Source organism: Capsicum annuum, chromosome 3, assembly GCF_002878395.1.
Source record: "Capsicum annuum cultivar UCD-10X-F1 chromosome 3, UCD10Xv1.1, whole genome shotgun sequence".
NCBI classification, from domain to species: domain Eukaryota; kingdom Viridiplantae; phylum Streptophyta; class Magnoliopsida; order Solanales; family Solanaceae; genus Capsicum; species Capsicum annuum.
Genome location: NC_061113.1, coordinates 267,524,825 through 267,539,911, shown reverse-complemented (window position 1 = coordinate 267,539,911; position 15,087 = coordinate 267,524,825). Strand labels below are relative to the sequence as shown.

The 15,087-nt window shown below is 37.8% G+C and overlaps 1 protein-coding gene across 1 annotated transcript; it reads right to left on the bottom strand.

The window, feature by feature from the left end:
• Nucleotides 1-7,531: 7,531 nt before the first annotated feature.
• Nucleotides 7,532-13,871, bottom strand: LOC107865806 (protein PAF1 homolog). Its single transcript, XM_016711993.2, has 12 exons — nt 13,168-13,871; nt 12,828-12,896; nt 11,989-12,096; nt 11,720-11,903; nt 11,559-11,635; nt 11,342-11,461; nt 9,021-9,126; nt 8,480-8,566; nt 8,319-8,387; nt 8,147-8,218; nt 7,925-8,061; nt 7,532-7,833 (listed from the first exon to the last, which is right to left on the bottom strand). Exons 1-12 carry the CDS (start codon nt 13,632-13,634, stop codon nt 7,791-7,793), a joined length of 1,539 nt encoding a protein of 512 aa, XP_016567479.2. The 5' UTR covers nt 13,635-13,871; the 3' UTR covers nt 7,532-7,790.
• Between the last annotated feature and the right edge of the window lie 1,216 nt (nt 13,872-15,087).

The window sequence follows — 15,087 nt, the reverse complement described above, 5'->3', positions numbered from 1 at the left end:
ATACAAATTACCCTGTCCACTACTAGACTGGGTACCTGCCCGACCGCCTGCCCTACCTCCCTGCAGACCACCTCTAGAACCCTGGGAACCACCTCCCGACCCTGTACACCACCCCTATCTAACGGCGGCACTGATCTGATCGGCTGCACAACCAGAACTGGAGGCTCAATCATCCTACGCTGAGGACACTCATGGGTGAAGTGACCAATAACTCCGCAGTCATAACATGCCCTAGGCACCCTACTCTAACTAGAAGGTTCAGCGAATCCAGAATGACCACCCCTACTCGACGATCCTGACTGAACAACCCTCTGCGGCTGGCTGCTACTCTGACCACTGGAATTACAATAGACTGGCTGACCCCTGTTGGATATCTGAAGTTATGCCTGAACTGACCGACTAGGCTGACCCTGATACTGAGAAGGCTGTTGATGAGGGTACCGACTGTGAAATCCTCGGCCTGAGGACTGTGAACCACTATAACTACCCTAGTAGCGTGGTCTCTTATCGCTGCCCCGTTGGGCCTCACGATTCATCTCCTCTATGGAATAAACATGCTCGGCTATCTCCGAAAAAGACTTTCCTGAAGTCACCAAACTCTGTGTAGCTTTACGGAGTGACAATCTCAATCCCCTAACAAAGCATCGAATCCGCTCATACTCCGTATCCAGAATCATAGTGGCGTGTCTGACTAACTCATGGAATCTCGCCTCATACTCAGCCACTGTCATAGAGCCCGTCTTAATACGGTAAACTCATCCCGGAGACGCTCACGCATGCTACGAGGCATATACTTCCCCAAGAAAGCCTCGGAGAACTGAGTCCAAGTCACTGGTGGAGATCTAGCTGGCCTGGAATCAAGATAACCTGTCCACCACCTCCTCGCTGCCGTGTCAAACTAATAAGAAACAAAGTCTACCCCTCGTGCCTCAACCAGCCCCAAATTTCGCAACTGTTGCTAGCAACTGGATAGGAACTCATAAGCATCCTCTCCCGGGGTCCCGGCAAACCTGGGTGGAGTCAATCTTAAAAATCGACCCAACATCTTCTGCTTCTCTGTAGACATAAGTGGCTGGGCTACTGCCGGCTGTGGGACTACTGGTGCTGGCGGAACCTCTACCTTAGGCGCTGCTGCCGCAGGCTGTGCCCCTAAATCTACACCACCCTGTCCTGCTGGCTGAACTCCCATGATCGGTAGACCACCAACTAACCACAATAACTGAACTAATGTATCCCGAATAACTGAAGAAGATATAAAGTCGAGTGGAGCCTGGGCTGCCCCCTGGCCCACCTGCTGATGTGGCGGAATACCTGGAGCTATCTCAATCCCCGGAGCTATAACAGGATCAGGTATTGGATCCCTGACTTGATCTCGAATAGGGGCTGCTGCTCTACCCTGCCCTTGATATCTGGGTCGACCTCTACCCCAAGATAGAACTCTAGAAGTGGACCCGCGGTCCCGACCCCCTGCTCTCGAACCTCATGTCCTAGCCATCTGCATAAAGAGTGAACCAATAAAAAAATTACAACTTAACCAGACTCAACGCACAAAATGGATCAAGAAAATAAGATTTTTTTCTCCCTAAAAATGCTCTGTAGCCTCCCAAGGATAGGATACAGACGTCTATGTACCGATCCATGGGACTCTACTAAACATCGGCTCCAGTACTAACAATACCAGTGTGACCTAAGCTCTGATACCAACTTGTCACGACCCGATTTCTCAAATCGTGATGGCGCCTACCTTATCCCACCAGTAGGCAAGCTAAACCATAGCCCGGAATAATAGGTAATGAGCTATTAGGCAGAGACAAAATAAAAGATCGCGTATGATAATAACAACCTCAATGATAAGTGAAAACTAAGAAGAAAACATATGTATTATATTAAAACGAGAGGAGGAAAAAGGACCAGCTATACAAATGAATCTCTCCCAAGACCTGATAAGGTCAGTACTAGAGCCACTACTAACAGATACCCAGAGTACTAGACAAAAATCTAAAATGTACACAAGTAGTCTCGAGTGAAAAAGACTAAATAGAGTAGATAGATGAGGATCAGCCTAGAACGACAGTAAGCTCACCCCGCTCTAAACCAGCACTGAAAGGTAGGAACCACGTCAACGCCGACTGCTAGTACCTGGATTTGCATCAGGAAAAAGATGCAGAAGTGTAGTATGAGTACAAAAAACGATGGGTACTCAGTAGGCTAGGTTTACCTACTTTTAGATTGAGCTTATATACCGAAATTGTGAACTATTATGCTAGCTTTGAATAAATACTTGTAGATGCATATTATTTGATTTATATAAATTGTCTTATTTATTCGGATTAGGGCCCCGTTCTAGTAAATATTGAAAAATTATCTTTTAGGATAATATAGCATCTATTACTTTAGAACGTGAAGCTAAATTGCAAAACCTTGAATTTATCCCTTTTTAATTAAGATTAATAAATGATTATTTAGACATTTATATTGTTATGATATGGATTTTAATATTATCGGTGGGTTATGGTTACTATAAGTTCCGGTTCGAGTCCGGCAATTGATTATTATGATTACTATAAGTTTCGGTTCGAGTCCGGCAATTGATTATTATGATTACTATGAGTTTCGATTCGAGTCCGACAATTGATTATTATGATACTATGAGCTCCGATTCGAGTTCGACATCTGATTATAGTTGGGGTTACTCTAAGTTCCGGTTCGAGTCCGGCATCTGATTATTTATGTTTACTTTCACCACTTGTGTGTCCCATCGGCTTATGGGGGTACGGTTGGATTAATTATCTTCTTCAGTGTGCCTAGTGGGCTTATGGGGGCTCAGTTAGGTTATGTTTGATTTATTTGTTATTACTGCATCATTATTTTTTTTGGTATTGCACAAATTTATTCCTTTACAGCCGTTGCATACTTGGTACTTGTTTACCTTTCCATCCCTATTTACTAATAACTCAGATTACGTCCTTGCATTGTAGTTACACCTTTTCTGTATTAAGCTCAGTCGGTCGATGATGCCTACTGAGTACCCGTTGTTTTTGGTACTCATACTACACTTCTGCATCTTTTTCCTGATGCAGATCCAGTACTAGCAGTTGGCGTTGACGTGGTTCCTACCTTTCAGTGCTGGTTTAGAGCGGGGTGAGCTTACTGTCGTTCGAGGCTGATCCTCCTCTATCTACTCTAGTTAGTCTTTTTCACTCGAGACTACTTGTGTACATTTTAGATTTTTGTCTAGTACTTTGGATACCTGTTAGTAGTGACTCTAGTACTGACCTTATCAGGTCTTAGGACAGATTCATTTGTATAGCTGATCCTTTTTCCTCCTCTCGTTTTGATATAATACATATGTTTTCTTCTTAGTTTTCACTTATTATTGAGGTTGTTATTATCATACGCCATCTTTTATTTTGTCTCCACCTAATAACCCATTACCTATCATTTCGGGCTATGATTTGGCTTGCCTACTGGTGGCATAAGGTAGGCGCCATCACGATTTGAGAAATCGGGTCGTGACAAACCCAGACCGTAAAATGCAAACACAAAACTCAATTCTTGAAAATTCAAGAAACCCACAACTTAGTTCAATAAAATTCAACTAATTTACAATTCAATTAATAAATGCAAGAAACTCATAACTCAACTTCATAAAATTCGATAAATTTAAAATTCAATTTGTAAAATTCGAGAAACCCACAACACAATTCATTAAAATGCAAGAAATGCAAAATCGAACTCATGAAATTCAAGATACCCACATTTCAATTTTGTAAAATTCGAACAACCCACTATCCAACTCGTGAAATTCAAGATACCCATGATCGAATTTTATAAAATTTGAAAAATCCACAATCTAATTTAAATTAAACTTGAATAAATTTCGTCTAAATAATACCCAGATTCACAGAGAAATATCAATTATAAATTGAAATGTGGGTATCTTGAAATGTGGGTTATGAGTTCGAATACAACTCGTATTTTTTTTTTGGTAACTGGTGGGATTATATTAAGTAAAGGTATGTCTTAAAGACTTAATACAAAACAAAAGCCACTACTGCTCCAAGCAGAAACAATTTAAGCACTTCTAGTTGGGGTCAAAATTGAGTAACCCACATTTGGTTCTAACAAAATCAAAAGCACATAGCACTAATAACAAATTTCTTCCTACTTGTAATAATAAAGGAAAAAAAAATAAAAGGGTAAGTGAATTTGTGAATTCATTGATGAATTGATGGAAGTTGAGAGAAGGTAAGGAATAAGAAATGGAGTTGAGGAAGAAATGAGAAAAGAAGAAAGAAGTTAGAGATGAAGAGTAAAAAAGGAAAAGGAAAAACAAATTAAAAGGTAAAGAAAGAAAATAAAAATTATATAAATATAAATAAAAAACTAATTAAATATAATTGATTGATAAAATGTAATTGAATAATGATACGTGTGCGTTTTAGTCAGCTTTTAATTCCCCTTTCTGCTTTTCACGCGCCTAAAACGAGTGTAAACAACGCGCCTTAAAATGAGTGTCGCGGGGAGGTAATAGTTTCATTTTTTTTATAGTTTAGGTGTGTAATAGGTCACTAGTATAGTTTAGGTATGACTTAAACTTTTTGGGTATAGTTTAGGGTAAAAACAATATCTTTTTCCCTTGTAGGGTTATATATATACACTTTATGACATGTTATCAACACATGACTTTATCATCTCAAACAAATATTTTGAACGTATTAATGTACAAACTTTCTTTTCTTAATTAATGTCGAATCTTTCTAAACTTGAACTTTTTGTTCTGCATATATCGTTATCCTGCGCACACGATGCCCAAATTCTTCTTGATGCTATAAGTTTGACAAACACCAACAAAGATAAATCAGAGATCAAATCAACACTATATCAAGACAATGGTATATCTCTGCTATCACCTTGATGAGAATTTAAGAATGGAATACTCACTATTGTATCCTCTTAACTATTGTTCGCCTTAAGGCTATGAGTTCAGTCATCGAGAGAGCAAACAAAGGTAGGAGCTCCCACAGAGGTCCAAAAAAAAAATAGAAAAATGTGTCTGCTTCGTCCCTTAAATCCATAAAATGTTAAATGGACTCTGGGAAATGTATATGAGTGATTATTTCTTTACAATACTCATAATAATTAAAAATAATTTTTACACCACTAAATCATTTTACCAGAACCCATAATAAGCGGATTAGTAATTAAAAGAAGAGGTTAAATTATGCAGTAGTGATAGGGTAAAGTTTCTTGCTCGGTAGTATTTCCATGAACTCTATATATTCAGTTTTGACGTTCTTCGCTCCAATGCTGCACAAAACAATAACAGCAACATAGTTGGAGTAATCCTACAAGTGGGGTCTGGGAGGGTAGAATGCGCGCATACCTTACCCCTACCTTTATGGGACAAAGAGGTTGCTTTGGATAGACCCTCAGCATTGATGCACCAGACCAAAAAAAGAAAAAAAATACTCCAGTATTGCTACTACATTGCATGCCTCAACTATGCAGTATTATTTCAACTATCTAGTTTAGTAATTACTAAATTAGTTGTTACCAACCTTGAACTACTGAACCTTGAACTGGTGCATCTATATAGTTGTCAAGCTTATGGATTAAACGAGCATAATCTTTCCTCCACAAAGTTGGGGAAAACATTATTGTAGCTCTTCCAACTCAATAAAAATGCTTATCAACATATCCTGCACCCACACACGAAACATAATTTGGGACGGAAGGAGTAGCATTTTGCAGAAATTACAGGCTGCCGGAAGCATATATTATCATGAATGTGAACTGCATCAGTTTATCAGTCCAAGAACAAACCCAGGGAAGGTGTATGCATTATTTGTCTAGATAAAAAAAGAGATAAATATAGTACTAATATTATATTTGTACCTTCACAACATTCACGAGTTTTTTTTACTTGCTCGTGGTCATGAGCCCAGGGCCTCTTAAAATGTTGAAGTGATTCCTTACGAGACCTAACAATCAACCCAAGAGGAAGAATGATGTGTGGATGCTTAGTATAACAACAAGCTGCTGGAAGACTGATAGAAAGAATAAAATGTCTAATATAAGGCGCATTCAAGGAAGATTACTGCATAAATCACTTGCATATTTTTTTGTTATAACGGTGGTTGAAACTTTTGACACAAGAACGCTAATAAAAAAAATAGAAATTGTTTTCCTTCAAGGCCAGACCTGCATAGACATATCTCAAGAGCTAAGTTCTGCTATCCCGGTACCAGCCTACGCAGTTGATAAGTGATTTAAGGGACATAACAGAGATCTACAATGACAGAAGGGAAGGGATAACAAAAAGAATGATCAAATCCAGCTCTGAAACTGCTAAGGCCTTAAAAGGAGGAAGACGTTGAGAAATTCCACGTACCACTTTGGAGCTTACTGCCTTGAACAAATCCACTTCGCTAAACCAGTAACATTGTTAGTTAATATGAGGGAAGGATAGTGTTTGGGAAGCCTTTCCCCTACCTCGTGAAGGTAGATAGGTTGTTACCAATAGACCTTCGTTACTGACTTAAGATACTTGAAACTAACTCTCTTGGAGATGTCTTGTGTGTCATCCCTTCATGAGCTAGTTTTAGAGGTTGAGTTAGGTCCAGGTGCCATATTTTTACACTCTCCACCAACTCTGCATAAGTTGCCATCTTGGCATCCTATTTCCCTTGGACCGCTCCATTCCACCAGACCACCACCAATCCCCTCGACGTCTGCATCTTTCTTTTTTATTTGGCGTTGGAAGTATCCCAACATAACTCCTCTGAATTTTGTTAATATGGCTGGTGATATGGTTATTTATACTGCTTAGAGAGGCCTTAGCTAGAATAGTCCTTCTAGTCATCTTTAGGAAGTTGATTTTCCAGCCAGAAAACTTGGTATGTATGCTGTCCAGGATGAATTGGAAATCACCTATGGAATATATGAAAGCCAAGGTTATACCAAAGTCAGTGTTGTCCCTAACGGACAGGATGTTGGAATTCACGTTGTCTTCTTGACAGTTAAAGGAGAAGATGACCTTTTACTTGGTAGGATTGAATCTTGACAGTGAGGCACTCTTAAAAAGTGCTTCTAAATGTGTTCTCAAAAATGTTTTCCAAAACTGTGCTTTTCGTGAGAGTTTATTTTGTTCAAAGCTCGTCCTTTTTCATCTTTTCGGAAATAACTTCTGCTTCTACTCAAAAGCATTTTTTCTTTTACTAAAAGTTTGGCAACTTTGAAAAAGAAGGACCTTGTTTTGGAAAAAAAAAAAAGGAACCTTTTGGCCTTGGAGATGCCTGACCAAACAGGCTATTAAAGCACAAAACAGGTTTTATGCTAACCAAGAATCCAGCTCGTAGCCCATTTCTATGCACTGCCACGACACACAAAAGTGCACAATGAATAATTTTGAGGAAGCTGATAGCCTGATACCAGGAATTAAAACATAAATTGGCATCGAATGCGAGATCTGTGAAGAGGGTACGGGGTAGGGGAGACCACACAAGATAACAGTTAGGCCAGACAATCATCACAGAATATGCAAATTACTAGAAAAAGTTCAATCTTTCCAAAGAGCAAAATTCCTATATGGTACATACTACATAGCATTGTTTACTTATGCAACTTCTCTCATGTACATACCCCTTTCTCTCTTTCTTTTAGCTTTCTGAAAAATAATCTGATCAGCTAAATAAATGAGAAGGAGTCGATCACACATCATACTCGCCACCACAAGATTGAACTTGATCGCCATCATGCAAATTCTTTTTCATCATGGATTCTTGTTCTCATTGACCTGAAAACACTCCCCCTTCAAAGCTTTTGTATAACCTAAAGGATCCATCAATGTCATAATCAGTTTAGCTGCAAAAATATAGGTCATGCGGGAAAAAGATGAAGTGAGTCAGGCTGGTTTCATTACCTCTTCTTCTTAAATGGCAGTATATGCTGGTTCTTCCTTACTGTAACTCTCGCGGCAACTGGGAAATGCTCACCTTCATCATTTGATTTTCCCTCTTTACCTCTCTTTCTTTTCAACACAAGCTTCGTTGGAACAGGCTGGATCACATCACATCCACAGTGGGGGTTAAGTTCCAGGCTAAACTACATATAAAAGTTTAACAAGTAAACACATGAGTTTTACCATGTAATGGGCCTCTGTATCACCAAACGCCACAGCATATGTAGTAGGATCATCTGCACCATCACCTCGTACCTGCAAATGGGAATATGAGGGAAATAATAATACAACTAAGTAATTTATCGAAGTATAAAGTGTAGCTAGGCGAAGTTAAGCACTCAGAAAATGTACATACATCCCAGTGATACTCCCGAATCTTAGAGTATGAGATATCCTCATTTTCATCATACATATCCTTCGATAGCTGTCACAATCCACCAAAAGCAACAGAATATCATTAAATAAGATTTATGCCCATGAAACCAATCTTTCAATTTTAAAAAGATGACTTTTCACCTCATTTGGCGCAGGGACCATATATGCTAGAAACTTGCCAGGTTTATCTGCATCTGAGCTTGTAGCCTCAAAGCATTTCATAATAACCTGCAAGGTGTATTGCAAATCAAAATTCAAGCATTAAGATTGCATCCATATATCATAGTTTCATGGAGGTCTGAGGGTAAATGGAATATTATCAAAACTGGTGACACAGACAAATAATTATGTCCACGGACTAGAAGAATTTATATATACCCTCGCAACGGCCTTCAAGATTTTCCAACCCAACAAAAGTTTGGATCGGACATTCTCGCTTTGGTCAATTGATGCTGGACAAGGAGCTGATCACAAAACGATTATAGATACAAATTTGGAGGATATGCATATATGGGGTCTCAGTTTACAATTTTTCCATGTGGAAAAGCTTATTTTGCCTATCTTTATTTCACTTAGCAATTGCTCCTTCACATCTACTGACCAAAGGAGTCTTTCCCTAGGCATATTAACCTGGAGAAAACCATTACAAACTTGGAGAAAGTCATTTGATAAATAATTTCACCTGTGATTCATATGCATCACGAAGAGTTTTGTCCAACTTGTTGTAGTCTTCTGAATCAGCAGTTGGAGCACCATCGAAATTCGCAAGCACAAACTGGTCTTTATACCTGGCAAAGAAGCATTATTTGTTCATGTTATCTCCAGCACCAAGAGATCTCTATGATCTAATGACTCCATGAGTTTTGTAAAAGAAAAGAGAAGAAGTGACGCTAGCGATTTTTGGCCATATTATTAATATTAATTAAGAGAATTTAAAAGAGTAGCCACACCCACTCTCTTGTTCAGTTTCCACGACTAAAGCAACTTAAGAAGTAGAATATTAGGGGTTCTTCTGATTCCTATATTGGAAGAAAACACAACAAACTTATAGCAAAGACTTTGGGGGAGTTCAAAGAAGGCAAAGGCTGTTTCTAAGTAAAAAACTGCAGGTATGTACAGTCACTTCTAATTTGAATTGATATGTGTTATGATGGTAGTGTTCTTGTAAAAGAATTGTTATGTATGATAGAGAGATAATGGACTCCATCTATAATGGATACCATGAATTAATAAATGGTTTGGCTATGGGTTTCATTTAAAGGAATGACAAAACAAAAAGAGAGATTGGGAGCAGACACCATTACCTTTTTTTGTTAGTATGTGCTGCTGAAATTTGACAGCAGTTATTACAATAAAATTTGTCTCCCACAATTGCATAAACATTCTCTATAAGTAGGTGATTTTCTTACCTTCAATTTTCACCACTTTTATATAAAGTACTTAATGATTGAATAATGATGGATAATAATGAGGGGCAACATGATTCTAGCTATGATGACTGGGCTACATATTGATTTGGGAATGATTAATAAGCATCTTAAGGAATAGTAAAGTATGATCGTTGTTTTGTATCTTGGAGCCACTGTTTGTTCGTAATTGTTGGGAATTCTTGATTTTCACCTTGAATTGACTATACACAGTGGAGTATTAGTATTTTTGAACATGAGTATGATTTCGGCTAGCATAATTAATTTCGTTAATTAATATATTTGCGTAGATTGAAGCCATTGGAGGCTATTTGATTGATGTTCTACGAGTTGCGAGGTTGAGGAAAGTGTTGTTAGCGGGGTAAGTGAGACTTTAAGCTTTGATGCTTGCTTTTCAAGCCTATTTTATAAAAAAAATTATATTTTTCTGTCTAGTCCATGTGTTGGGAAAAACATGCACTTGGTAGAATCGGTGGTCTTTGATGAGCTGTGATTATGTATTTTTGAAGTGTAGTGAGAATCGCCTGGTGGTAATATGTGAGGTGTGACGTTGGGGCATTGATATATTTTCTTCGTCGTCGGTATAGTCTCTAGGGGAATACATAGATACCGTAATATGTTAGGGGCATACTTATGCTTTCGTAATATGTTAGGGGCTTGTACATGTTGCGTAGTAGACTTTTGGAGCATTATATATGCTGCTGTGGACTTGTCGGGGTGCTAGGCTTATCACCTTCACTGTCATTTATGACAAGCCGTGAGAGTTGAGATACAGACTGACTTTTTGAACTTCTGTTTGGATCTTATTGAGCATTACCTTATAAGAAATATTGTATTCATAATATTTATGTATTTTGTTGTGCCTTGTATTTTTCTAACACTCGTTCAGGGGTATTAAAATAGCGAGTTGAGGATCTTACTGGGTTATATTTATATATAACTCACTCGTTACTTGTATATCTACAGACACAGTTGCAGAAGGAGAGAGTAGTGGCTGACAATCTTTACGTGTGGATTTCATTACTGAGGTGAGCCTTCACATTGTTCGTGGAGGCTGTCATTCGGCTTTAGTTATTCTTAGATTATATTTCTTTTCGTTGGGTTTGCATTCCCGAAAGATGAACTCATGTAACTCTGTTTAGATGCTCCAGGATTGTGGGATTTGGAATAGAGATCTAGTGTCTAAATTATTGTTGTTTTCATAAATCGGTATGTGGTATCTTGTTGGACAATTACTTTGCGTTAAATGGTTATTTCATGTGTTTGAAGTTGCATATGTTTTTTTCTCAATGCTTATAGACATTGTGAATACATGGAGAATCAATTCTACTAGCTATTGGTGTTAGCAGGAGCCACATACGCCTAGGGGTTAATTTGGGACGTGACACAAACATTATTTCATTGACTAGAAATTGGATGCATTAATTATTAGAAGGCAATGCCCCATACTTATTGAAGACGAGAAGATATAGAGGGAAAATGCATTAATTAAACTGAAATATAATTCTTACATCCCTCTTCTTCAACATAGAGATATCTAACATGAAAAGGGACGGAAAAATGAGAGGAGACTTACCGATCAAAGTCGGGAAACAGTGGCTGGACCTTGACAGGCCGCAATTCGCGATTGGTCGGATGGACAGGTCTCGACTTGCACGCCTCAAAAGAAGCCTCAATCTCCTGGATTTGCATATTTCTGAAAACAGGGTTTGAGGAATACAATATTCAGGTCTCAAGTCTCGACTATTTTTCACTATCTTAGACATGAATAGCATACTGAAAGCAGAAATAACCTATCGTTAAGATCCTCCAAGATGTTGCGGCCACCTCTTCTTTCTCGCAATTCTTTAGCTTGCTTTTCAGTCAGAGGCTGCAAATGGCGTAAACAATTAATTAAATAAGGTTTTACTTCACGTTGAAAAAACGTTCTTTATATGCTATAATTAGCAGGAACCTGTTTTGCCGACTCCGATGTAAGAGGAGAGATGTATTCTGTTTTCGTCAACCAAGAAACACCTTCATCAGTTGGCCTTTCCTTCTTTTTAATTCCAACTTTCTTGATGGGGGTTATAGGATCGTCATCACGCAACAACTCTTCATCTTCTGGAGCAAGTGGTATCTTTACACCCTTGGGAGGACTAGACAAGGAAAAAATAACATATAATTTTTCCATTAAAATGTGCTGCTTAAAGAAAAAGGAAAGAGAGAGAGCACGTAACATACTTGTATACGCTGAGATCAAGAAGGTCAAGCGGAATTCCAAGGTCTGGTTCAACATATAGTTCAGGCTTGTGCATTTTCTCCAATGAGGTAGTTGCGTATTTTGTAAAGCTGCACACTTAAATGAATTGCTCTTAGAAGAAACGACAACAGTAATGCTCTGACGACAACCTGGAGTTTCATGTATCACAAGCTACACAAAGTGTCAAGTGCTGAAGAAAGGTGGAAAAGACATCAAGATATCATCACATTCAAAAGCTTCGCTCTGCCGAGCAGAGTCTCCAATTCAATAATTCATCGTTTATCTGTATTAATAACATATAGTCAAAATCCTTCCAAAAGCACTTCCATATGATGCATCAAAAAGCTTATGGAGAACCAATGGAGGTGCAGTCTCCCACTCCAAGGAAAAGAAATTCAAATGCAAATAGCACTCAAAAATGAAATCACGATACGCGACACACAACATTAAAGCAACATCAGATAAGATTACTCAATCTATTAACTAGGACCTGCCTTGTATAAGCTTTGCTTCCCAGAAAAGGACATGGAAAGGGAAGAGCAACCAAGGATGAGCTAAACGCTAGCCCACTCTACCGCAGACTAATTAACTACTAAACCAGAGGTCATTTTATTCCTAATAGATGTTAGTACTTGCACTCAAAATTCTATTTAGGCTCACAAGCAATCCTCAAACTTCCAATTCTCAACAACGTCACTCAGCTACCTGCAACAACTAACATCTAACATGAGAAATGTAACAACAACCGTTAAAGCAATAGTCGATCAATAGTCAGAATACAAGTGAGAGGACCAGCAGAAAGGAAAGCAGAATCACATACCGATCAGGATCTTTTCTTAAAGACAAAATCTTTAGCTGCGCTGACGGATCTGGTAATTCATTTCTGAATCTGCAGAGTACATACAAATTACAGAACGTTTAGCAATCTCCAATATGAAAAACCATGTGTTTGTCCCTAATGTTAAACATATCATAGTATTTTCACAAATAATCCTCACATACAAAGGAACAACTTAAAAGAAAATACTCCGTGCTGAGTCAATCAAACGAACAAATTGAAACGAAGGGAGTAAACAATCAGGTAACTAGTCCAAGGTAGAACAATAATAATGATCAAACAATCACTTGGCAGGTAAATAAATCCAGAATTAACATCTTACATCAACTTGCCATGAAAATGTGTTGGCTTCTTCAACGGATTTTCTGTCAAAGGAGCAATTCTTCTGTGAGATGTATGTGGTGTGCTAGTTGATCCATCACCCTTCATACCAGAAGCTAACTTTTGGGTTTTCTGCAGAATCCTATTCTGTGATTCCCTTAATTTTTGCTTCTTTTCTAATTCTCTCTTCTTCCTTAACCTCCTCTCTTCCTCAGTCTCAACCCTCCCTGAAGAAGAAGAAGAAGAAGGTGCATTGCCTTTTTTCACTGGCAACGGAGGAAGAGAATGTGCTGGCTGTTTAGATCGCACAGCCTCGTTACCATGCCCTGATTCACGCCAACCAGAATTTCGCCTTTTCTCTGCACCAGCCCTGCTTTCATAACGTTGGTGCATTGGAGCAACTGATGAAGGAGGTCGCGGAGGGAGAGGAGGCCTCCCGGAAGGCGGCGGTGGTGGAGGTGGATTCATAGAATACTAAGGAGGCGGAGGTGGTGGTGGTGGTGGTGGTGGTGGATACCAAGAATAAGCAGGAGGCGGAGGAGGTGGGGGAGGCTATAGGCACTCAAACTCTCAAGAAAGTTACTCAACGAAAAGAACAGAGGGTTAAATTGTATTCAAGAAAATGAACAACAATCCAGTAGGAGAACAAAACGAGGAGAAGCAAAAGGGAAGTAACTGAAGAAAGAAAGGAGGAGCAAGTTCGCAGCAAAGACAGATGTTTAGACTCCAACATTTATTTTTCTCCCGCCTATTTATAGTAACTCATCTCATGTATTTTGAGTTTTGAGCAACATATATTTTCGACAAAAACTAAGAAATACTAATAAAATCAGATTCCAACAATGTCAAATAATTTAATTAATCTCAAACTTGTTTATACTTGATTTACGTGTTAATGATTAGTGATTGCTTGATAAGTTTATTTAATAAATTATTTGATTGCTTTTATTTATGAAAAAAAGATTTTAATGGTTACTCTATTTTTCTTTTCTGAAAGTCTAATGGTTCGACGAATGTGATTTCATTAAATTAAAGTGTTAATATAGTATAATTTCTTCTTTTGTTATCGTTGTTCATTTTTTCATCGACCGATTAATTTGATGTCGAAGGTAAATGAGGAACGCCATAGTCAATTAGCGAAACAGGGACATGTGATACTTTAGTACCAGAATATGCAAATTTGATCAAATAAGCAATAATAAAATCAAATTCTAACTGTGTGAAAGAACTCGACTAATTTCAACTGCTTTATAGTTTATTTATGTGAATAACGGATAATCTTATTTAATTAATCAAAAATATTTTGAGGACCTTTTTTTTTTATTTCTGTAAAAAAAAAAAAAAAAAGAGTTGTAATGGCGATCAAATTTTCTTTCTCTTAGAGTCTAATGGTTTCATGAACATTGATTTCATGGAACTGAGTTTTAATACAGTATAATTCTACCTCTTTGTTTATCGTCGTTCTTGTTTTCATCATATATGTGTTTTATTTGATATCGAAGGCAAATGAAGAACAACACTCAATCAATTAATAAAATAGTATGGTATATTGATACTTACTAAAATCGTCGGAGAAGAAAATTGTCATTCATTTCGACACCAGAAAGTGTAAGTTCGCTCAAGAATTAGAAAAAAGAATGTGAGACAAGCGGCTTGTGAAGATAGATGACTCTGATACTTATAATATGTACCGAAAGAAATAAGATTGATCAAAATTTAGAGATAATCTCGATATGGATTTATGAGTTAAGTGTATTTTCGTCTTATAAAATAACTAGAGAAATCACTCGCGCTTCGCGCGATGATAAAAAATGTTAAATATTTTTAATAAATAATTAATAACAATAAAAGAAATAAATCTTTACTAATTAAAAATTTATTTTTGACACAGAACGAAAAGTATCCATTCCAATCGGCTTTT